Raw genomic sequence first — 23,653 nt, 5'->3', positions numbered from 1 at the left:
AACGTCTACCAGACAGCTGGCCTGCAGAGCTGGCAGAAGGGGCTAGGGAGTTGCATAGATTCCCTGTGATCCAAAAACAAGTGATAGGAGCTCTCCTCAGCAGCTTAGACCCCCCACAAGTCCATGGGACCAGATGGGATCCATCCTAGGGTGCTGAGAGAGCTGGCAGATGAGCTGGCCAAGCCACTCTCCATGATTTTTCAGCAGTCCTGGCTCACTGGAGAGATATCAGATGACTGGAAGCTGGCCAACGTGGTACCCATCCACAAGAAGGGCCGGTTGGATGAGCCAGGGAATTACAGGCCTGTCAGCCTGACCTCAGTGCCAGGAAAGATTATGGAACAGGTCATCCTGAGTGCAATCACACAGCACTTAGAGGATGGCCAAGGGATCAGGCCCAGCCAGCATGGGTTTAGGAAGGGCAGGTCCTGCCTGACCAACCTGATCTCCTTCTATGATCAGGTGACCTGCCTGGTGGATGTGGGGAGGCCTGTGGATGTAGTCTACCTGGACCTCAGCAAGGCCTTTGACACCGTCCCCCATAGCAAACTCCTGGCCAAGCTGTCAGCCCATGGCTTGGATGGGAGCACACTGCGATGGGTTAGGAACTGGCTGGAGGGCCGAGCCCAGAGAGTGGTGGTGAATGGTGCCACATCCAGCTGGCAGCCAGTCACTAGTGGTGTGCCCCAGGGATCAGTACTGGGCCCCATGCTCTTTAACATCTTTATTGATGATCTGGATGAGGGCATCGAGTCCATCATCAGTAAATTTGCTGACGACACCAAGCTGGGGGCAGGAGTTGATCTGCTGGAGGGTAGAGAGGCTCTGCAGGGGGACCTCGACAGGCTGGACAGATGGGCAGAATCCAACGGCATGAGATTGAACACATCCAAGTGCCGGGTTCTGCACATTGGCCACAACAACCCCATGCAGAGCTACAGGCTGGGGTCAGAGTGGCTGGAGAGCAGTCAGGCTGAGAGGGACCTGGGGGTGCTGGTTGACAGTAGACTGAACATGAGCCTGCAGTGTGCCCAGGCAGCCAAGAGGGCCAATGGCATCCTGGCCTGCATCAGGAACAGTGTGACCAGCAGGAGCAGGGAGGTCATTCTGCCCCTGTACACTGCACTGGTTAGGCCGCACCTCGCGTACTGTGTCCAGTTCTGGGCCCCTCAGTTTAGGAAGGATGTTGACTTGCTGGAACGAGTCCAGAGAAGAGCAACAAAGTTGGTGAGGGGTTTGGATCATAAGCCCTACGAGGAGAGGCTGAGGGAGCTGGGGTTGCTTAGCCTGGAGAAGAGGAGACTCAGGGGTGACCTTATTACTCTCTACAACTACCTGAAGGGAGGTTGTAGACAGACGGATGTTGGTCTCTTCTCCCAGGCGGCCAGTACCAGAACAAGAGGACACAGTCTCAGGCTGCGCCAGGGGAGGTTCAGGCTAGATGTTAGGAAAAAGTTCTATACAGAAAGAGTGATTGCACATTGGAATGGGCTGCCTGGGGAGGTGGTGGAGTCGCCATCACTGGAGGTGTTCAGGAGAAGACTTGATGGGGTGCTTGGTGCCGTGGGTTAGATGTTTGGGTGGTGTTGGATTGGTTGATGGGTTGGATGCGATGATCTTGAAGGTCTCTTCCAACCTGGTTTATTCTATGTATTCTATGTATTCTAAAAATGTGAGAATAATCTTAAAATCTATTTGAAAAAAAGCTTTCCCTGTGTATTCTGCAGTAATACTGTACGAACAATTTAAATATCAAGGAGGACAACACTCTTTAACTATACCATGATTTTAATTCAGATGATCTTGGAGTTGAGTGGTTTTTGTAATAAGAATAACCTCAGGTACACTGACCCACCTTTGCCCATGGAGTACTCTGTACACATAATAATACTCTTAGGTATAAGCACCAGGTCAAGATGCTTGCCATCAAAGTAGTACAAAAAACATGGCAAGCACATCTTAACAAGATGTAAAGAAAAGTTATGCATAAGAAAAGTTAGCCTTTCCAATCTGCTCTAGACAAAATAAATAGGCCAAATTTATGTTCAATTTATATTTTTGTTCTACATTTATGAATTCTAAATTAGGTGTTTGACACCAGTGATGTGTATTTTAAAGTGATATCAAAGGCTAAGCATTGACTTCTGAAACATGGAATATCAGAGGTCAAAAATTATACATGGCATGAACATGTTGATGTCTGAAAAAGTGATTTATGATGAACCAGTGAGGTATGTGAGCCCCACAGATGACTTTTACTGGATACTGTCACAGTTTCTTGAATTTTACAGCAACAATTTTATGAGAAAATGGATGTTTAAATCTCATCACATTTGAATCCATCAATGCAATTCTGAATTTTAAAGAAACTGTTCTCTTAATGCTATTTTAAATTATACTTTTCCAGATTCTAAAAAGGGAAAAATATAATCTGAGATTCCTTTCTTACAAATCCCTCTCTCAGCTATTTCCTTAACTAAGTTATCTATACAGAGTAGAATTGCCTCCTTCATTGCAGTCTGGACGGTACAATTCATGTAGCATTCCTAAAATATGTAAAATTAAAGTTTTGTGTTGCAGATTGCAAAATTTTGTCTTGCTGAGACTGAGTCTGGGAAAATTAAGGACATAGAATTTGCTATCATCAGAATCTTCACAGAAATCTCATATAAAGAGTCTCATATAGATTCCCTTCTCCAGTGCCTTAATTCTTCAGAAGCTCCATAGGATCTCAGATGTACCCACTCAAATTCTCTGCTAAGTGATGCAGAGTCAAGGGGCATGCATGATGATATATCATTCCTGCAGTATAACCTCATTTATAGACAGAGCAAATAAAATGTAACTCATACAAAGCAACATTTCATACAAGAAGACAGTCTCAGTAAATGTATGTTCAAATTATGAACAAAACCAAGCCTTCTGACTGTGTAATAACATCTGTATATGATACAATATTTACGCAAAGTACACTAAAACCTGCAGACTGTTCTAGGGCAATCATAGCAAATATTAGGTAAAATCTATGGCAATTTTGTCAAAATCACTTATAATTTGTATTTCTCTAATAGAACTGAGTCTAGTTATGCCTACTACTTGTCATTACAGATATTTCAGTGGCATTGCACTACTAAATGATACATACATATCAAATCTTCCCCAAACTGGTGCTGTCCAATATGCTCAAATAATGAAGATAGAACTGGCAGGAGAGCAACTGTAGTATAATTAATGATTTGTGTAACTCCCTTTGGTTGGTTTCGGCTGTGTGTAAACTGGCCTTGCTTAAGATTTTCCAGTGTTTTCTCCAGATCCTCAGCAGCATTGTCCAAAAATGCTCTCAAAGCCATCTTCACAGATTCTAGGCCAGTTTTCATAACAGTCCTGTATATAGCATGCAAAAATAATGAAAAATAACATTCTATTAGATAAGCACAGAACAAAGCCCAGTCTTGGTTTATACGAAATAGACTAAAAAGATCTGAAGAAAAATGTTCCATCTTCTGATAGTATAAAATCACAAAGCAGAACAACCTATACAAAGTGAAATTTGTTCATTTAAGCCACTGAGGAGATCAATCATTTGAGAGCAAATGCAAAGTGAAAAAAGTTACCTTAAATTTCCATGGATGTAATCTGTTACGTTTTGCTTCACAACTGCAAAGAACTACACATCAACTATCAGCACAAATAGTTAGTTGACTGTACAGGTAACGAAAAGCAATATATCACGCTTCAATATTTTAAGGCCATCCATGCAACTCTCAATGGTTTAAGCAGATCAGTTTAAAGTACAAGTACCACCAAATTTGATGTAAAAAGGTAGTTTTGTTCAAATTAGAACCTGAATAAACTTTGCAATGAAAATCCTCTAGGAGACAGATTTACCTTACACCATATGTATATAACTTCAGAATTCTTTTTATTAATCAGTGTAAGCAAAGAGAAAAATGTTTCTAATCTTACTGTATTTTGGGGACTATCACATGATTAAAACCTGACGAAATAATGGTAAGCATTCATTCATAGATACCACTGCTCCAAACCGAAGTTGAAACTGTAACCTACAAATACTGTTCTGCCAAACACAAGTAATTAGCTAGCAATTAACTGACTTTGCAATGGGAATTCTTTTCAGTACTATGACTTTTAGAGTTTTGTATTTGGCCTTACACAAGTAGCCCAAATCTGGCTGCACATTATTTTCTTAGGTGATTTTCTTTGTACTTTAGGAAATATATTCAGTATTACCTCGCATCCAAGGTCTGGCCCAGTATGTGAAGACAGTTGACTATTGACGTTGCATCATTTCCTAAACAGGGAGGAAAAGTATCAACCAATTAAGCTGCGCATACTGTATAGCATACTTACACTCTGCTGTGTCTTTGATTTTAATGAAAGAATAAATGATATAGCAGAAGAGCAACTGAACTTCTGCATAATTTTACATTCAAGTTAAAAAACATGCATTTTGTTGTCTTAGCCTTGTTTACACAAATGCAGTAAAGCATCTCTCATCAAATAGCTAAGGCAGTCAAGATGGAAGCACTAAATGTGGGGTTAATAAGAGATGCAATGTATTCTCTGGTTTTCATTTTGTTTTAATTGATTCAAGTTTAACTGAACATTTATCTTTCCCCTCTCCATAATATAAAAGCTGTTAACTTTCACCAGCTGCTGTTGCAGGAAAAGACTATGTATATAAAACGTCATCCAAAAGGTTAGTTCCCTGTTCTTACCAATAGGCTGCAACCATTTACAGCCAGATCAGGTGTGACCCACATGAGTAACAATCTCTGACATAATAGGCATCTCTCATAATAAATTGGTTTGTTCGGCATTAGATATGTAAAAAGAGAACTTACACACAACATCCCAGTATGCATATGTACATTCCAAGATATTGCCATGTACAAGCCACCTTTAAATTCCCTTTTAAAATTCAGGACAGATTTGGGCTACACAAACTTGATTCACAGCTTATTTAATATATTTGGGTTTTAAACAAAATGTGAATCTCTGCAAAAATGAAAATACGTTTTCTTGCCTCTCAAAATATTTGTCTCTCAATTAGAAAAACAAAACTAAATTAAACTAAACAAAACCAAAAAGAACCCCCATACCCCATACTGAATCTTTAAAATAAGACAGATTTCTGAAAATACTGCTGTCTGCATACAGTCTATAATACTTTCTCACTGGTGGCTATTTCACTTGAAAATGTAGGCAACTGAATTAGTAACTCTGTCAGTGAAATAGAGACCATAAAAACCTAAACTGCAAGGAAGGAGTGTGAGCACTGAGATTGTTACTCTACAATAGCAAGCTAAGAAGTATTGCTGTTCATCCAGAGTAAATTAAACAAAGGGGAACCACAGCTTCCATAGCTGCCCCACCCTCTTTGTACTGGCACTGGTGGTCATGTGAACATAGAGCAAATGAGAAAGCTGAAGTGGCCTAAAAAAATATTCTACCAGAAAACACCACCTCAAAATGTTAAGTTTGTCAGCCCCTGTTTTTTTCCCTTATTATTTTACTGCTCTGCTAATAAGAATGCCAGCAGTGATGAAAAGAGTGCAGTACTGTGGTATAAACAGCAGGGAGGGAGGTAAGTACTCAAAGCAGCCTGAACATAGCCTGAAAAATAGACTGTCATGATACAGTATTTTAATTCACTGTGCAGGTGTGTACACACTGTGCACCATAGCTCAGTAAAGAGGTGTTCACTTGAGTGCCCCGAAAATTTACATTGGCAATCTATTTACAACTTAGACATATTTCAAGAAGCATATATTTATCAGGAATCAGGTACTCCATATGTTGAAACCAGATGGAAGGGTCAGAAATACATCAATTTCAGTTACACTGAAAATATGACAAGCTATAGTCATATGCCTGTAGCAGATACTGTAGTGTGGTTGGTTCCACAGACTAGAATAGCAGAGCAGAACTCAGTGACCATGATAAACACATCCCCCCTTCAATTTAATCTGATTGATATACTAGAGTTTGACCAGTTTTATCCACGTAATGCTAAAAATAAACTTTCAAAATTATCATTACAAAATTATCATTCTCTCCTGGAATGTCTCCTTTGGGTAGGATTTATACCAGAATGTTATAAAATGCAATCTGCTTTTTTTCCTCTGTTTGAAAAGTGTTTTAATGACACAGTGAAACAAAAATCCACACCTGAAGAAAAAAAAATAAAAATTGTACTTAAAATACCACAGTTAAAACTCCAGATATACTATCCTTTTGAATTAAACAGTTTGGGAATCAGTTTGCTTTCAACTCGAGGTCAGAAGTGAATTTCAGAAGGCCTTATTTTTTTTTAAACTGCATTATGAAACTTAAAATGAGGGGTATTCTAATCAAACTAGCTTTAGTACTGTATTCAATATTTTGCAGTGTACACTTCTGTCTTGATTAAATAATAATAAAAAAATTAATTAAAAATATTACTGATATTCAAAAGGCTGAAAACCAGATACAGAATACTCTGATGTAGAAATGAACATACAGTATATAAAGTGCCATTACATCATGAAAGGAAAGCAAGTGATAAATACAATTCAAGAGTATAAAAATTGACATTGAAATGTTCTTTAAATGAACTCTTCACACAACTCAAAGCAATAGAGGGTGGATATACACAAATACAAACCCACAAGTTCAAGAGGTCTTAAGCCAAAAGTATCCAAGGAGCTAGTATAAATATCAGGTTGATGGTGTGACCACTCTACAGCATGTAGTACAAATGGGGTTTGTACAACTGAATTCCTATAATAATACAAGCTGCAATCCTATATATTTTAGAAAGATTTATTGTTATATCAGGAGGAAAAAAATCTCTTGCTGTATTGTGAAAGTTTTATGGATAGTGATTCCATTATGCCTCAGTGGTAGGCCACTAATAAATTCAGCATGTCATTAGGCTCAGAAAGCCTTCTGTTTCTGTTCTAGGAACTCCTCTAATTAATTTCTCTAGGTTCCTAAAAGTGAACCTAAAAATGAATGAGCAAAATCAAGCCTTTCTTATCTAATATATAGCTAATTTTTGTTACATTTTACCTGTATGAAGACTTTTTTAAACAAAAATTACATTGTTGTATAGAAAGTATGCCTTACTGGAGATCTAAACAACAGAAAAATCAAATCAAACCACTCATATAAATTAGTTTTATAAATTGAGAAAATATAAGTTCAAGTGTTCAATTCACCAAGATTATTCACTAAAACTTCCAAATTCAGCCCCTTAAAATACGGTAAATCAATGCAGTCTTACTGATGTGCAGCTACAGCTCTCAAACAGTAAATTACTGTGCCCAAAACCCACTTTCACAGTGTAAAGAAATAATAATTACACGGTGAATTACAATTCCATAATCTCAGTGACACCAGATGTCAAACTGTTTAAGCTCACTCTGGAAGATTTGCATGCTTAATTTCTTATTTCATCAAGACATTTATACACAGCTTAAGTTACATGAATTTATTAACGATTTTCATACCTGCAGCTAGATCTTCTGAAGTACCATTCAAATTCACAATAATATAGAACATCTATACAGCATAAGTGTATAGCCTATTGCTGTTTGTTATAACCAAAGTCCTCACTACCCATAAAAGTTATTATTGAGCAAATCTTGCTCATTCAAGATGCTTCCAAAATGCACAAATGGCTTTTTAAGCCCCAACTGTGCTCATAGGCCATCTTCATAAGCATTTTCCCCACTCTGCAAAGGCTTTGTCTTTACTGGTGTAAGTGCAATTCTTTTAATCAGGTTTTCTGACGTTATATAATTCACCGTCGAGGTAAGGCAAACTGTAAGGTGACTGACTTGAATTAGTACATCCACAGTAAACAACCATGCTCAGGAGCCTTATGGTGACCTTGTCATAACTCAAGGAAAAAACTACAATACCCATCTGTGTTGGCATGAAAATTTTGTATTCTGCTAGTTACTGCACACTAGGAAAAGAATGAAAAAAAACAAACTGCAGCCGTAAAGAATACTCAGCTGATCCCATCTGACTTAACTCCTTCTACCACTTGAACCCAGTCAACAAGAAACAAGCAAGATGAGATGTGGAATAGAAAGGATCTTTTCTTTATTACTGGAGAAAGTTACACTGACTTAGATTTTTAACTTTAATTGATATTCATCTTAGAAAAAAAGAAGTCAGAAAAACAAATTCATACAGTAACAAAAATAATTTGCAAAATTTTAATAGTATACCTGAGCTAGTTCATTCTTTGAAGGAACAACCTAGGTAAGGTATGAACTGGAACTTAAGTGTACATTTGTGATATACTCCACCCTTTAGAAACTGCTGCAACCATGCCACACGGCTGCAGAAATAACTCCATGTGTCCTATGATCTTTTTTGGCTTTACAGGCAAATTCACTCAGCTCATCCCAAAGTAACTTCTGATCTTTCTTCTCAGTTTAATGGTTTTCATAACAGTCTGTAAGCTTTTTAAACACCACAGTGCTGCAGCAAGTGAATTCCTTCCCTTCAAACTGAATGAAATATATAGGAACTTAGTTAGATGCAAACTATCTTAAAAAAAATAATCATCTAGTTCACTCACTAATTACCCAATTAGCTATGTTCATGGATGTTGAATATTGCAATGTATCCATCCTAGAAGCTATATATGCATAGGATGCGCTATTTCAAGTATCTTAATTTGCAGAGTATGTGACAGTGCCACACATTTCATATAATGTATACGCTCAAAGTAGACTTCAAATTTACTTCAATTAAGTGATTTTCAGGGCAACAAGACAATCAATTAGGAATAAAATAACAAATCAGTAATTATAATTAGTTCAGCAAAATTATTTGGTAGGATAATGAAATCCAGATATTAGTTGACACACACAGAAAATTAAACAAAAAAACCCCAAAGTGATAACTACAAAAGCTTTTTTACTTCATCTAATAATTTTTGTGATCTACTAGCCTAAACAATTACTAGTCTGTGAAGACCATGCATTAGAGCCATGCAGCATACAATAAAGCAGCACGTAACGCAATGCAAAAAAGGCAAAGAAAACCAAGTGATGGCCATGCTAGTATTTGTCAAGGGTCTCCTTACCAAACAGTGAAATCCTATGCCTGACAAGAACTCCAAGTTTGCAGAACAGGCTGAAGACAAAAGAAAAATAAAAGAGAAGAGAAGGGAAAAAAATAAGGGAGGGGAGAAGAAAGAAAAAATAACAGCTGATATATGAGCAGTAAAAGCAACATGATGTCACGCAGAAAGAATCAATTATCCGAGCAGAATGTGGGACAGAGTACTAAAGAAAGAGTTTTTAAGTGCATATCCTTAACAAACGTGGTTAAATAAGCACACATTATAATTAAAGAAATAACCAAAAAGAAAAAATTACAAGCAAAGCTAATTAATATAAAAGCGTACTATATGATAACTCACAAAGAAAGAACCATCCAAGCTTTGAGAAGTAAAATGTGGTCAGTGTGCTATTCAGGATACCACCGACAGTTTGAAAACAAAAGGTAAGCGAATCAGATTCTTTGAAGTGCTTGATGGCAAATGTTTAACTAGTCCAATTTGGATCTTGCAATCTTGAACACAGTGGGAAATCCTTTTCAAACACATACCTAACATGAGAAATGGCCCCTTACATGGTTAAAAAAAAAAAAAAAACAATAAAAATTTATATGGTCAATGGTTTCTTTTCAGTTACTTCCTGTGATGATGAGCAACGCCCTGTTCAGAACAATGAAGAATGAAGTTTTAGGCTAATGCATAGAAGCAGGAGCATACTGCCCTACCCAAATTGACCTGATCTCCAGATTTACGAAGGATTATCTCGATCTTCATGATTCACTTCAGTCTGAGAATTTTCTTTGAGAGAAACATCAGTTTTGGTGCTATATTTTGTGCTGCAAAACCCCTCATTTGCTGTATACAACATGACCAGTATCATGTAATTTTATTTAGCTATTTAATTATTAGGCACACAGGCTATTTATCAGTCTCTGATTTAAAAGCAAGACACCACTAGCATCTCTTCACAGTTTATGGATAAGATCTGACCATATAGTTCCATTGACAGACAATAGCATGGTGTCAAATGGTAACTTTTATGTCCATAATCAGAAAAGCAAGGTTAATATGGTACTGAATATAGCTAATCAGCCAGTGCACAGTGATCCACTATAGCACCAGCAACTGCTTTGTTTTAGGAACGAGTCTGGTTGGTTCATGTCCAGGGACCTCACTTTTATTTTATGAAGCTTCTTTTACGAGGCTCTGGTTCACCCAGTCGAACAGAAACAGCTGAACAGAAGCATGTTAACATCAAATAAATCTTTTGTCTATTGTAAGAAACACAGTAAGTAGCTCACAATCTTATTTTCTGTGTTTTCAAAAAGTCAGACTGAACCTATTGTATCTTGTGTAATCAGTTTAGCTTAAATAAATAAATAAATAGATAGATAGATAAATAAAGATGTCTAAATGGCCAGCATTTAGATTCATGCTCATAAGTCATTTTATACATCTGCAATAGTACAAAGACTTGAAAGATGATTCAATGGACAAGAAATGCAAAAAAACAATTCTGAAGAGGCTGGTTAAAAATTTGATGGAATATAATGCCACTATATTTCATAAAGGTGTCTAACCCATAATTGCCCTCAAAACAGATCTGGATTTTATGTATTTGCTGAATGTGGAAGGGTTAGTGTACTTGTTAACATTGCCACTGCATTATCAGTACCCACATTTCCACTCTTCCATAATTTAATGAATGCAAGTTTCTCTCCACTGTAAAATATAAAGCAGTCAGAAATTGCCCTTAGCTTGAAGAAAATCTTACATAGGCATTAAGTTCAAGGAAATTTAAAGGGAAAACTCTGCAGAAAATCCAAAATTCAGCTTTACCTAACTTTCTACAATACTGTAGAAAGGAGGGGGAAAAAAAGCATACCAAAAAAGCATACCAAACCAACCCTGACAATCATACAAAAACAACAAACCAAACTAAGCAAAGAAATAAATAAACAAACCAAAGCAAAACCCCACAAAACATAATGTTTGGAATCTAATAAAATGGCCCAAAACAACCCTTCAGGAAATGGATCATATAATGTAGTTTCTAAAATCTTTGCATCTTGATAATTAAGAAATAAACTGCTCAACAGCATTGTTCATAGCTATCATTCATTCATGGTTTTCTTGCCTTTGTTTTCTTCTCTTTGGTTGGCACTTCTGGATGGCACATAACTCAGTTAAGTGTGACAGCAGCTCTCATCCTTTTGCTGGGCTACATTTTCAGGAATCTCACAGAGGTAGAGAGCATATGTGCAGGAGTTCTGAATCTCTGCAGCATGTATGCCAATGCATTCAGGTTTGACATACTCCAGAAATATGGGGTTTATTGTCATGACTTAGTAACTGAAATATTGTTATCCCAGACATCCCAGACACAAGACCAGCAGCTCACAGAATGGAAAATTATCTAGATGCACGCATTTTGATAGAGTTTCAAAATTCTTTGAAGAATTCTATTCAGCCAAGCTTACAGACCATATAAGCTCATGAGATAAAGAAGGGTCAAGACAGCTATTACTTACTTATGCTTAGTGTTGTTGCTAGAAACTTCAGTCAGTATTCACACAATCTTGCAAACCCCACAAGCCTGTATGACCATTAATTGGCTGTCAGCCTTATAGAGCAGCAAGTAGTTTTGCATAGTTCAGTACCTGATAACAGCCAAGAAAGCAAATAGGATACCTGCACATTACAGGTATGCAGTAGTTCCTCTGTGAAGCTCATAGTCCACCTTACTAGTTGAGAAATATGTGTTTCAATTCAATCAGAAGTGAAACTAAGTGAAAACAAATCTTAGCTGGTCTAAAAAGTAGATAGCTTCACAAAAAGGTCAAGTGGGTACTTCTGTGATATTACTACTGTTACTACTATTTCACAGCATATAATCATAACTCTGTATTTCTCTCTTCATTTTATACAATGAATATTCCTAACAGGAAAAGAAAGTGAAAAAAATTTCATTAGCACGTTCATGAAAATAACTGTCTGCCTCCCACTTCTAACTTTTCCACTATTAACTGCTGCTGTTTAAACACAAGCATACATATGCATACACATAAATATTGTTTTTTTACCTTGTCACCATTTCTTTCTCTTTATTAGAGGCATGACCTCCACTGCTGAGAGGTCTACTTGCTGCAGATAAGAAATAGAGGCGATGATTTTTAAAATACTGGTCAATCAAAGGGAGCACAACCTGAAATCACAGCAGAAAGAAGTGATTATTTCAGGGCTTTCTTTACTATTTACTCTTTGCAAGTTACAACTGAAGACAGGCTACTTCAAATACACTTCCTGTTTTAAAATTTCTATGTATTTTTTTGTTACTGTCTATTTCTCTTTGAATTTATTTAGCATTCAAGCCACTTAAAATGTCCTCAGGAAAGGCAATAGACAAAGTTGTACATTAACTCTGGGACTTGATCTATTCCATTTTAGGAGGAGTACAAAGCAGAAAGTATAATTTCATTTTGTCCACACTATAAGATTTTTCTGGTACCTCATACCCAGATACAACCGTTGACGTTCATACCTTTTAATGTAGGTGTAAGAAAAATTCACTTATGACTGTCAGCAGAGTAATGGTGCTTAATTTCAGATGCTATCAAATAAAATTGCCAGAATGTCCTCACACATTATGTGCATTGTCCACTTAAGATTTCCTGTTTACTTCATGTAGTGACTATTACTCAGTGTCAGCCAAGAACAGTTAATAAGAAAATCTGAAATGGCTTCCTCTTTGGAGCATAATGCAAAAGAAGGTGGAAAGTTAGCTTCTGAATTGGTGAACTTTGCAAATAGTACCACATGGACTTCCAGGTACTTTAAGCTATACAATTCGGCACAAGGATATCAGCATTGGAATATGTTGCAAACAGATGCCTTTGCTTATGCACTAAAAAGCACTGTAAATATGAAAAAGCTATACAAGATTTTATACATGAAAGGCATAAGCAGCAGATTTTCTTAATTTAAGAATGTGTAAAACCTTCTTGACACAAAAAGAAGCTGCCAGGAATCTCAAGTCTTTTTACCAAGGGTAAATGCAAAGTCCTGCACCTGGAGAGGAATAATCCCACGTACAGGTGCAGAGGCCTGACCAGCTGGAAAGCCACTTTGCAGAGAAGGAGGTCTCAGTGGGTTCATGACCATGAGTCAATAATGCACCTTCACTGCCAAGGCAGCTGACAGCACCTTGTGTTGCATTGAACAAGACTGTTACCACCAGGTGCAGGGAGGTGGTTCCTTCTTGCTGCTCAGTAGTGACGAGCCCACAGTGTTGTATGTGGCTCTGGAATCCTCAGTACAAGGGAAAAAAGGACATACTAGGAAAAACCACAAAAATTATGAAGGAACTAGAGGATCTTACAAATGAAAGAGATTGAGTGAGATAGGACTCTTTGGAAGTGAGAAGGCTCAGAGAGGATCCCATCAATGTGAGTAAATATGTGAAGAGAGGATGCGAAAAAGGTAGAGCCAGACTCTTTTCAGTTGTGCCTCATAACAGGACCAGAGGCAATGGGAACAAACTGAAACACAGAGCAATCTGCTCTAGGTGGCATCGATTGAGCACTGAACTTAGACTAAATGATCTCCAGTGTGCTCTTAAATCTCAACCATTCTGTGATTTCCTGAAGGCAGCAACATGGCTTTAAAACAAGGGAAGAAATGAGGAAGGTGGCACTGACAGATACAAAGCAGTGTTAATTCCAGTAAGTACTGCTCACATCTATCTGTCTGAAGACTGAAAAAGAGAAAAATCTTCAGAATTAGAAACAGAAAATGTAGGGAGCTTATGAATAACATCATAACATAATGGAATATAGTCCTGTAAATTTTCCACATCTAGACTTTGTCCTACAGTATTTTCAAGCTATTTTTATGACTACTGGTTTCAATTAACAAAATAATGAATCTAACACAGAAAACTGCAAATATAACAATAACAGTGTTCAACAACAGTGTTCAACTATTTGCTACATGACAAAGAATAAACAAAGATATACAGTACTTTGGCAAAAAACTTGATTTCTTGTTCATATGGGAATTGCTCTCCTTTGCCTCTGCTGCCACCATCTGCAGAGAGAAGAAAATTAAGTTCTTTTTAATATATCCTAATTACAGACTACTCTGCATTTTTCTTAGGGTACACTGCCAACAAATACTAGCTGTGTTTAGACATCGATTTAAGATAACATAAACAGTATATACACTAGTTAAGGTGGCATTTTATGATCACCTCATGAGAAAAAAAAATAGTTACAGCAAATAAAATTAATAAAGAATACTGTTCCAAATCTTCTTTAAAATGTAGACATCTTGTAGTCCAAAGATATTATGGATATTTTTTGAGATTAAAATCTCATCATGTGTTTGTATTTTTCTAGGTATTGGTGACAATTTGGAAGCCTGAACTCAGATTCTAATGGAATATCATTCTCCAGCTCTTCCCAGACAAAATTACCCTATTTTTACTACTTCTTTGTGGACATTTTAAAATAATAGAATTAATGGTTACAACTACCTAACTGAAATTAAAAGTGCTTAATTTCCCCCATTACTATAAAAAAATCAAAATGCTTTGTACAGACACCATCCGGAACAGCTCCTAGACTGTACCTCAATTATTATCATCTTTTTACTAACCCATTGAGGGACATGAATGGTATTTGTTCCACCAGTGTTTTCAATACTTTTTCATCATTGTTCTTGCAGTTATGCCAAAATAATTAAATAGAATGAAGCCATGATAATCAAGCATTAGCAGAAGTAACCCAGCGAGTTATCAAGGCCAGACTTTCGCTACTCTAAGTAACCATGGCATATAACAAATGTGATAATTTCCACTTTAAAACTAGACAGGCTTTTGGATGTGCATTGATTTATTCACTGTCCCTGCTATCCCTGCCATTAATATTATCAATTACAATGCCTATGCCTAGACACAAGGCACAGTATGTTACATGGCGTTGTAACTCACATGGTCATATCTAGCTGCCTCTGGCCAGGTTTCTTTTTTTGGCTTTTACTGATCATGTAAGAAGCTTACTTGGGTCACCAATCTTTTTTTGGGTTTGGTTGTTTGGGGTTTTAAAATTTTTTTTTATTCTTAACAAAAGCAGATCAAGTTAATTTCTTTGCACTGTTGACAAAACATGTGCAGGGTGTTTACGAAAGAACATTCCCATTGTGGGAGTTTGTTAAAGAGGTTTCTCTACTCCACTTCCTCCTCCAGAAGAACTTGCAGAATGGTACAAAGGACTGGTTTAATTTGCTCTATGAAAAAGGTATTACATGGAAATATTAATGTGCACATGAGAGAGAAATTTCTGCATAAATACAAGAAGGCAGCTAGTTTTCTTTTTCAAAGAGTGAAAGTTGTCATAAATTTTCACTAAACATTTTTCATCTGACAAAATTAATATGGGAAACTGGAATGAATATGGGAAACCAAAATGAGTATGTAAACTATATAACTTTCCAAAATCCTTCATCTTCATCAACTATAAGCAACAAGAGGGAAAACTCCTAGTTCAAGAATATGTCACTAAAAAAATATATATTGTTGCCTTTATAATATCAAACATATCAAACATCTTAGTTAATATTTCTTCAGAAAATAAACAAGGAGTACTATACCAAACTCCAGAATATACTGATGGGCTTCATCCACATATCTTATAAGCTGCTGAAGGAAACTGTAGGCAAAACGTTTCTCAATGGAAGGTGTGTCTAATTCCAAGTCCTTAAATCCTCTGCAGAAAGAAGCAAGTCAATTTTCACACATGAAGAAGGATTCATATAGTCTTACCTCTCCATGTAGTCTGACACTATTTACTCCAGTAATTATTAACTGCTTATTAATATAGAATTGTTCTGTGTAGGAAGTAGGCAGATTTTAAGTAGATGTGGTAGGCTAAGTAATTTATAATGATTACTTAAAGCTATCTATGTGATTGTTCCATTCATTTATTAATGTTCAAGTCATACAAATCTCAGATATGCTTTCAGCCTCTCCTCATGACTCAAATTTCCTAAGCCACACTGATTAGGCAGTTAAGCCTCCAACTTATTTAAAATTATATTCATGCTACATATATCAAAATCAAAACAAATGATGCATGTTATTCTGCAAAGAATAGCACGTGTATGTACAGAATTGTTGATTACATTTACACTGCACACTGTTTAAAAAACTTTTTTAAAACAGCACTTCTCACTTCTGAAATAGTTCAATAACACTACAAACTAACTCAGATGAAAGAAATGAGTAACAGATTTTAGACATTAAATGGTCTTACTAAAGCCATTGCCTGGAAATTCCTATGGAGAGGTAGGCGCATGTGCCTGACCTATAAAGAAGACTTAATAATTCTATCACTTGGAGAATATCAACAAGTTTACTAAAATCTGCATGTATGAGAAGGAGAAGACACACAGGTATTCTGGAGAGCTCTGTACCTTCCAAAAGCCCTGCCTACTATCTCCATAACCCATTTTCTCCTTACAATGCTCCATAGGAAGGAGCTCATCAGTGTTTATAAATATGTAAAGAGTGAGAGCCAAGAGGATGGAGCCAGGCTCTTCTTGGTGGTGCCCAATGACAGGGCGAGGGGCAGTGGGTGGAAGCTGAAGCACAAGTTTCATGTAAATATGAGGAAAATTTTTTTTCACTGTGAGGATGACCGAGCACTGGAACAGGCTGCCTAGGGAGGTTGTGCAGTCTCCCTCTCTGGAGATATTCAAAACTCGCCTGGATGCATTCCTGTGTGATCTGGTGTAGGTGGTCCTGCTCTGGCAGGGGGGTTGGACTCTTTCGAGGTCCCTTCCAACACTGAAATTCTGTGATTCATTCTTACTCCCAGGTAACTGAAACCTTAAAATGACCACTGATGGGTTTTTAATTAAAAAAAAGAAAGCAAGCAGATACCAAGAGTACTAGAAATCTTCTGTGATACTAATACTAAACAGAGAATTACCTGGAGACAACATATCCATTAATCTGTAGAAATTTCAGAATATCCTGTGCTTTTTCTCTGTCCTTGGCTTTTTCTTTGGCTGTGAGTGTATCATAAGGAACAAGAAGGGGATGGTTGCCTCCTCCTACTATCAAGAGAATTAAAAAGCAATTAAAGAGCTATCTGTCCCAGTAATTAAAAAGATTGTCATAATAATAATACATACCACATTACAATAAAATCTAACCTGAAATAACAACAGTATACTTTTCTAAATCTTTATACAACCCTAAAAAACATTCAGACATAAACTTCATGTGGCTACAAAAACAGTTCTAACACAATCAATTGCTGCCAGGTAAATACACTGAACTTACTGCAAAAACTCTTGCTACAAACGTGTATTAAAATTATTTGTTGAAACTGAAAACACTTCAGTAAATAACACATCATTTCATAAGAAAACCAAGATTCAAACAAATATATAAACACATAAAATGAGTCCTGCTTTTAAACATTCTGATGACAACAAAAAGGGTTCATAGAGGTTAGCAAGATATACACATATATAAAATGAAATGAAAGTGATACCATTTGACTTTACAGTAATAGAGATAGAAAATTAAGAGTACGTTATTCAAATGTAGTTAGACAATTTTCCAATCTAATCAAAAGAGCACTGCCAAAACAGAATAAATTACTTGTATTGCTTAGGAATAACTGATGTATTGACACTTCTCTGAATGTAGATCGTTAATGTGAGAGGAAAATAATGTTACTTTTATAAATCAAAATGCTTGCATAAAAAGCAACTGTCTAAGTATTTCCCCTTCTAAAATCACCATCATATCACAGGACAAAATAAATTTCTATGACACTTTCTGTGAAACACCAGGAAACTGTAAGGGTAATGATCAAACTCAGAACTATATACTATCTTAAGGCTCTGGCAATAGTATTTTTTAAAAAAATAACAAATTCCTTCTAGAAAATATCAGAGACATATCCTTAGGTGATATATCTAAAATTTGCCGTTAGTCCTGCCTGAATCCCTTTAAGTATATTCAAAATGGTAACCCAGTGGGCAAGTCTGATTGTCTGATTTTTCAGTTGGTTTGTATTCTTTTTTAGAACGTGCAGCCTTTAAAACTGGGATGATTGGATTTTATTCTATTATCCACTTTATTACAGCTGAAAACAGACACGCAAAAATGCATTCTAAGCACAGTAAGCATACATGCCCTATCTGTGGAAGTCATTAAGTCTGCAAAAGATCCTTCAATGAATTACAATAAATACAGTCGATGTTCAGTGAAGGGGAATGACACTTGCAGTCTTCAGGTGGTTAACATACTTATGTATGTGAAAAGTCCTAAATGAAAAATAGGCACAATCTGCATTAATCTTCTGTTCTTTCCACAGGTATAAAAAGATACTAGACGCCTAGCATATGTATATACTGTAGGAAAAACTGCACACTCATTGAGAGTCAGGTTTTGCACAGTTGACAAATAGGCCTACTTTTCACTCAAAGAATTTCTCCATCAAGCCATTCCTTCCTTTAGTCTGTGTCTAGCTTTCCCAGCACTGTACTCCTTTGCACAACACTACAAATATTATACAGTTTTCTCATCAAAGTGACGCTTGAAGGCAAAAATTCCACTGTTTTTCCTGCAGTCCATGACTTCCTGAACTTAGTGTATCCTATCACTAATTTTGAAAGTTTAAAGTTTTGGGTTTTTTTTTTTCTTTTAAAGGCTATAAAAATTAAAATAAAATCTGCATTAAGGGGAAATATAATCAAAGGTATGGAAATTCAGGGTGATTTATCAAAGGCACTTCCAGGAAGAAATTTACTTTCTCATAAGACCTTAACTATTGTACCTTTGCTGGGAGCTTACAACTGATGAAAAAATGCAAGCATACAATAGTTTAAAAACGAACAAAGGCCATGTTTCATGCAAATAATTAGACTTGACAGGTTTGGACAAGATAAAACCCTAGCTTCAGTTATTTGTAAATGAGATCTTGCTGTTTCTGCAAATATTTTTCCTCCATGTGCAAATACAATATTATCTGCAGATAACACACAGGAGAAACAGTAAGTTACATAATACATGGCAAAATGTATCATTTAAGTATGCAGAGATAGCTTAACACATAAAATTGGGATCATTTAGGTTTATCTGCTTGTCAATTCAATACATAATATGTGCAGTTCTTAGTATACACCCTTTCAGATCTATCTGCAATAAAGAAATAATTCAAATTAAATCAGAGCTCCTTGGGCAATAATCTGAAAATTAAGGCTAGGAGTAAAATGTATTAATGTAGCTTAAATTTATTTACAAGCTTTGACTTCCTTTGATATATTTGCATTGGTAAACTACTTCAATAGGACCTGTTACACTCAGTATCATAAGAACTTCCAGGCAGTAAAAATCACAAAATATGTATTTAAGAATAGATTCCTTTTGTTTCCTCTTTGTCAATTTATATTTGCTGCTCCTTCCCCCCCCTTTCCATTTTTCTCAAATACATCACTTAAGCTAATTACAGATAACTTAAAATACCGTAAATATTACCTTTTGCTTCAAGCTCCATTTTCTTTTTCTTTGCCCATATGTTATGGTAGTTTTCGGCCATCATCTCAGCCATAGCCTTAGGAAAATAGAGAGTTTAGTGATAGTTTTGCAATGGTTAACCGCCAAGAAGGACAATTTTCAGGTTGATACTACGCAACAGGTTTAGCTCTCTAGTAATTTCAATAGAAATAAACTGCAATGGCTCACTGAAAACAGAAGTTTATCTTGTAAAATTGCAATAGCGAATTTGCGTAGCAAGGAGATACATATATGTGTATATATATGAATTAGGAACCTGTTGATATGAAAAAGGAGGAACCACGAAGAGGACTATAGTTCAGAAAGAGCACTAAGGTGTAAGACAGGGACTTGATTCTCATGACAATGTTAGCAAGAAACCCCCTGAAGGCCCTAGTAAGGGAAACAAAGCACAGTAAGTTAGAAGATTGAATCAAGATTCTTCCTGTTGGCTTCAGCAGACTGAGTATAAACCCATGGATATAGTCTAGTCGAGGTGGATTTTCATTTATGTGAGTATACTGTTAACAGCACCAACTGTTTTACCAGGGATTCCATAGATGCAGCCACAGTTTCCATTCAACACAGAATTCTCCTCCAGTGTGAACAACAGGTAAGTAAACTGTTTCTAAAAACTCTTCCAGACTGGTAAACTAGGAGTTAGACCTCAGACTAAGCAAAACACAGACAAGCTCTCCAGGAACTAGGAACTACTGTTTCAACATGAAAACATTTTTAAACCCACCTTTCCTGTCCTCCTGATTGTATAGCCTCTAGTTATACACAGTGGTGTTTTTTCTGTACATTTCAATTTTAATTTCTTTCATTGACCTACAGAAGCATTCTTCTCATCTTCAATGAGGGTTTTGAGTAACCAAATGCCAACCTATTTGGGAGAATGCTTATGAATTCAGATAACTGCTTGAAACTTTGGGGCCCTATCTTGTTTCTCTATAGGACAATTTGCTTCATATGCTTTTCTCCAGTGGACACATTACACACATCTCTACTGTATGTTAGATGCCTTCAATCATGCACCCTCGAGTCCTAATGTTTTGATAATCCAGAACAGAACCTTGGAAGGATGCAGTATAGTCTGGGTTTCCATTCCTTGGAAAGCCAGTGTCATGGTAGGGCCAAATGGGCCCAGCACAAACCCAGACAGGCCCTGATGTGTCTAGACATGGTCCTTCTCTCCCCCCTCCCTCTGCAGGAGTTGGGTAACACAGGAAGAGAAACAAAAGAGAGGTCCCAACATGTCTGGATAAACAAGTTTCCTTCTGCAGTAAGAGCACATGTACTGGCCACTGCTTCTCCCCAATCAGGCCTATGTTTCTGTCTTTTATGGCCACAGCCTGGCAGAATCCCTTTTCATTGGGGAACTGTTTGCTGGCTTCAGTTGCCCTATTGGCCCAATTGAATCTCAGGCAAGATAAATATGCAGGCTGATTTCTAATCACCTTTGCCTTGCTTAAATCTGCTTTGCATGCTTGGACCCACCTTCCTAGAAGCTGCCTTGCCTCGAGCTGCCTCACCTCAAGTTGCCCAGTCTTTTATCCAGAGCCTGGGATAAAAGTCACAAGCCACAAGCTTAGGAGCTGGAGCCAAGCCTTGCTTCCCCTTGTAATTAGAATTTTGCCATGCCTCTGTTTACCCAGGAAGAGGCAAGAGCCCGTCACAGCAATACTGTTCTAAACAGCCCACCACCCTGCTGAAACCAGACCAGCCCCGAGACAGCATGGCATTCCTGCTGGCAACAGCTGTGCCTGGCACACAAGAGCACCCCAAAAGCCTCAATGGCTAATATACAGCAGCAGCACTCCCCCATTTTGGGTAGAAATAACTGTAATTAATTCATAGCCTCTTTGGCTTAATGGTTCTTATTGAGTCTCCACCCCCTGTGGTCAAGCACCATATTGCTCTCAGAGGTTCTCTCTTTCCCTGTTATTCTTACCAGTTTGCTTAAAATTGTTAAAATTGTTATATTTGCCCAAAGACTGTACATTCCCACTATAAATATATATTCTAACTGTACATCAAACCTATTTCATAAATTCTTGGCAACTTTTCATATTGATTAAAAGTTATTAATACCAAAATGTACAATATCTTAATTATAAATTCAATAAATTCCTTAACACTGGTGACCAGTGGTGTCCTGCAGGGATCAGTACTGGGCCCAGTTCTATTCAACATCGTTACTGATGACTTGGATGAGGGGATTGAGTCCACCATTAGCAAATTTGCCAACGTGTTCTGAAGGGACAAGCCCCACAAAATGTCCAAACCCAGACAATGCGTTAAGCACCTGTGAATGTGTAAACCTGGACATTTCCTGAGGTACAGATGGTCCAGGTAAACATGTATCACATGTAATTAACCTTCAAACACACCTGTGAACTGTGTGTGCCCCTGGCCACATTTGGATATGCCCCATTCTATAGGTTCAGCTATCAGGTTTCTCTGTTACCAAAGGGCATTAATTCTCTTCACACAGTATTTAAACCAGCTGAGATGGTAGGCAATTTGCCACCTTCTCCTCACCAAGAAAGCAACAACAGCCAAATACTGATGGAGTTGCAGCTGAAGAGTCTGCCCTAGCAGGCAAATTACACCTGGGTCTTACACCTGGACCAAAGCAACCAACACTCAAGGGCCCTGTACTGGAGGCAGAAAGGGGAAAAGCCCCAAGAGAATCGAATCCCAGAAAAGCTGCACTGCTACAACCTGTGAACTGGGCATGACAGGAGAGTGGCCCCTTGGCCCTCTCTGAGCCAAGAGCTGCTTGAATTATAGTTACAGCATCTGGGAAGATACCAGACAAAAGAGCAAGCCTTGAGTACCTGGCTAATTTGCTACAGAGTCCCCCTTGTGGTAAACCACAGATTACAGCACCTTTATTTCCCATTTAAATTGCTGTATTGGAAATTCTCAGATTCTCAGGCCATAGGCTGGACTTGATCTCAGAGGTCTATTCCAGCTTCAATAATTCAGTGATTCTGTGACATATGAAACTGGAAACTACAAGGTGGGTTGGACTGGTTGATGGGTTGGACACGATGATCTTGAAGGTCTCTTCCAACCTGGTTTATTCTATGTATTCTATGTATTCTAAGATAGCAGTCAAAGATAGGAAATCCATTGCAAGAATTTGATCAAGCAGATAGTGCACTATATACTGTAGATATAATCAATGACTTTACTACTGCTGCTTGATTCACAGTACTATGATAGAGCTCAGTATGGATAACCTCAACATTGTGTTTCAAGAGCCAGATTTGAACACCACGTTGCCATCGCTAGACTGGTACAGACACTCGTGATATCTAATTTAAAACTATCTACTGTATGCCTACATAATACTGTAACCATACTCATAGTAAATTAGGAGACTGTGAAATTAGCACCATAGTCTATCAAAAAATCCTGACATTCTAAAGACAGAATCATTTATCAACTAAAAAAATATTACTCCAGGTAATAGCAATTTACTGCTAGATCTGACAGAATCCTACCCCAATCTTTTTCATTGTCTACTTTCATAAAATGTGTTGTAGCAATGGTTCCTGATTCTTATTTCTTCAGTTTAAAAGAAAAAAGAAAAGTAATGACAAAATATTTTGGGAAGATGGTGGAGAAACAAATAATAGAAAAAAGCTGATGCTGCAGGCTCTTCTAAATAGAATTCTTTTTAAAACAACAGATGTTTGCAAAGAGAGATGAGAAAATCAATCCAAAACTTCAAAGTTTTTTGACATGAACTGTATTTTTTTAAGTAACAAAGGATCAAAGAGGAGAAAAAAAAATCAAAGGAAAACACTGCAACAAACCAAAATTAAAGTATTTCAAAGAAAGTAGTATAAGGCATTAGAATAGAATAGAATAGAATAAACCAGGTTGGAAGAGACCTTCAAGATCATCGTGTCCAACCTATCATCCAACACCATCTAATCAACTAAACCATGCAAATTTGTTTAAAATAAACTAACAGGGGGAAA

At 37.2% G+C, this 23,653-nt stretch overlaps 1 protein-coding gene across 1 annotated transcript in view; it reads right to left on the bottom strand.

Moving 5' to 3' along the window:
• RYR2 (ryanodine receptor 2) overlaps positions 1–23,653 on the bottom strand; it is a 377,267-nt gene that overhangs the window by 80,908 nt on the left and 272,706 nt on the right. Inside the window, exons 57-64 of the mRNA XM_054162288.1 lie at positions 19,638–19,713; positions 17,074–17,197; positions 15,734–15,849; positions 14,106–14,170; positions 12,169–12,290; positions 9,110–9,159; positions 4,252–4,312; positions 3,146–3,384 (exon numbers count right to left, since the gene is read on the bottom strand). Coding sequence (XP_054018263.1) covers positions 3,146–3,384; positions 4,252–4,312; positions 9,110–9,159; positions 12,169–12,290; positions 14,106–14,170; positions 15,734–15,849; positions 17,074–17,197; positions 19,638–19,713 — 853 coding nt within the window. The remainder of the gene's footprint in view (positions 1–3,145; positions 3,385–4,251; positions 4,313–9,109; positions 9,160–12,168; positions 12,291–14,105; positions 14,171–15,733; positions 15,850–17,073; positions 17,198–19,637; positions 19,714–23,653) is intronic.

Source organism: Dryobates pubescens, chromosome 6 (genome assembly GCF_014839835.1).
Source record: "Dryobates pubescens isolate bDryPub1 chromosome 6, bDryPub1.pri, whole genome shotgun sequence".
Classification (NCBI taxonomy): domain Eukaryota; kingdom Metazoa; phylum Chordata; class Aves; order Piciformes; family Picidae; genus Dryobates; species Dryobates pubescens.
The sequence above is the reverse complement of the archived record's forward strand: the minus strand, read 5'-3'. Positions and strand labels throughout refer to the sequence as shown.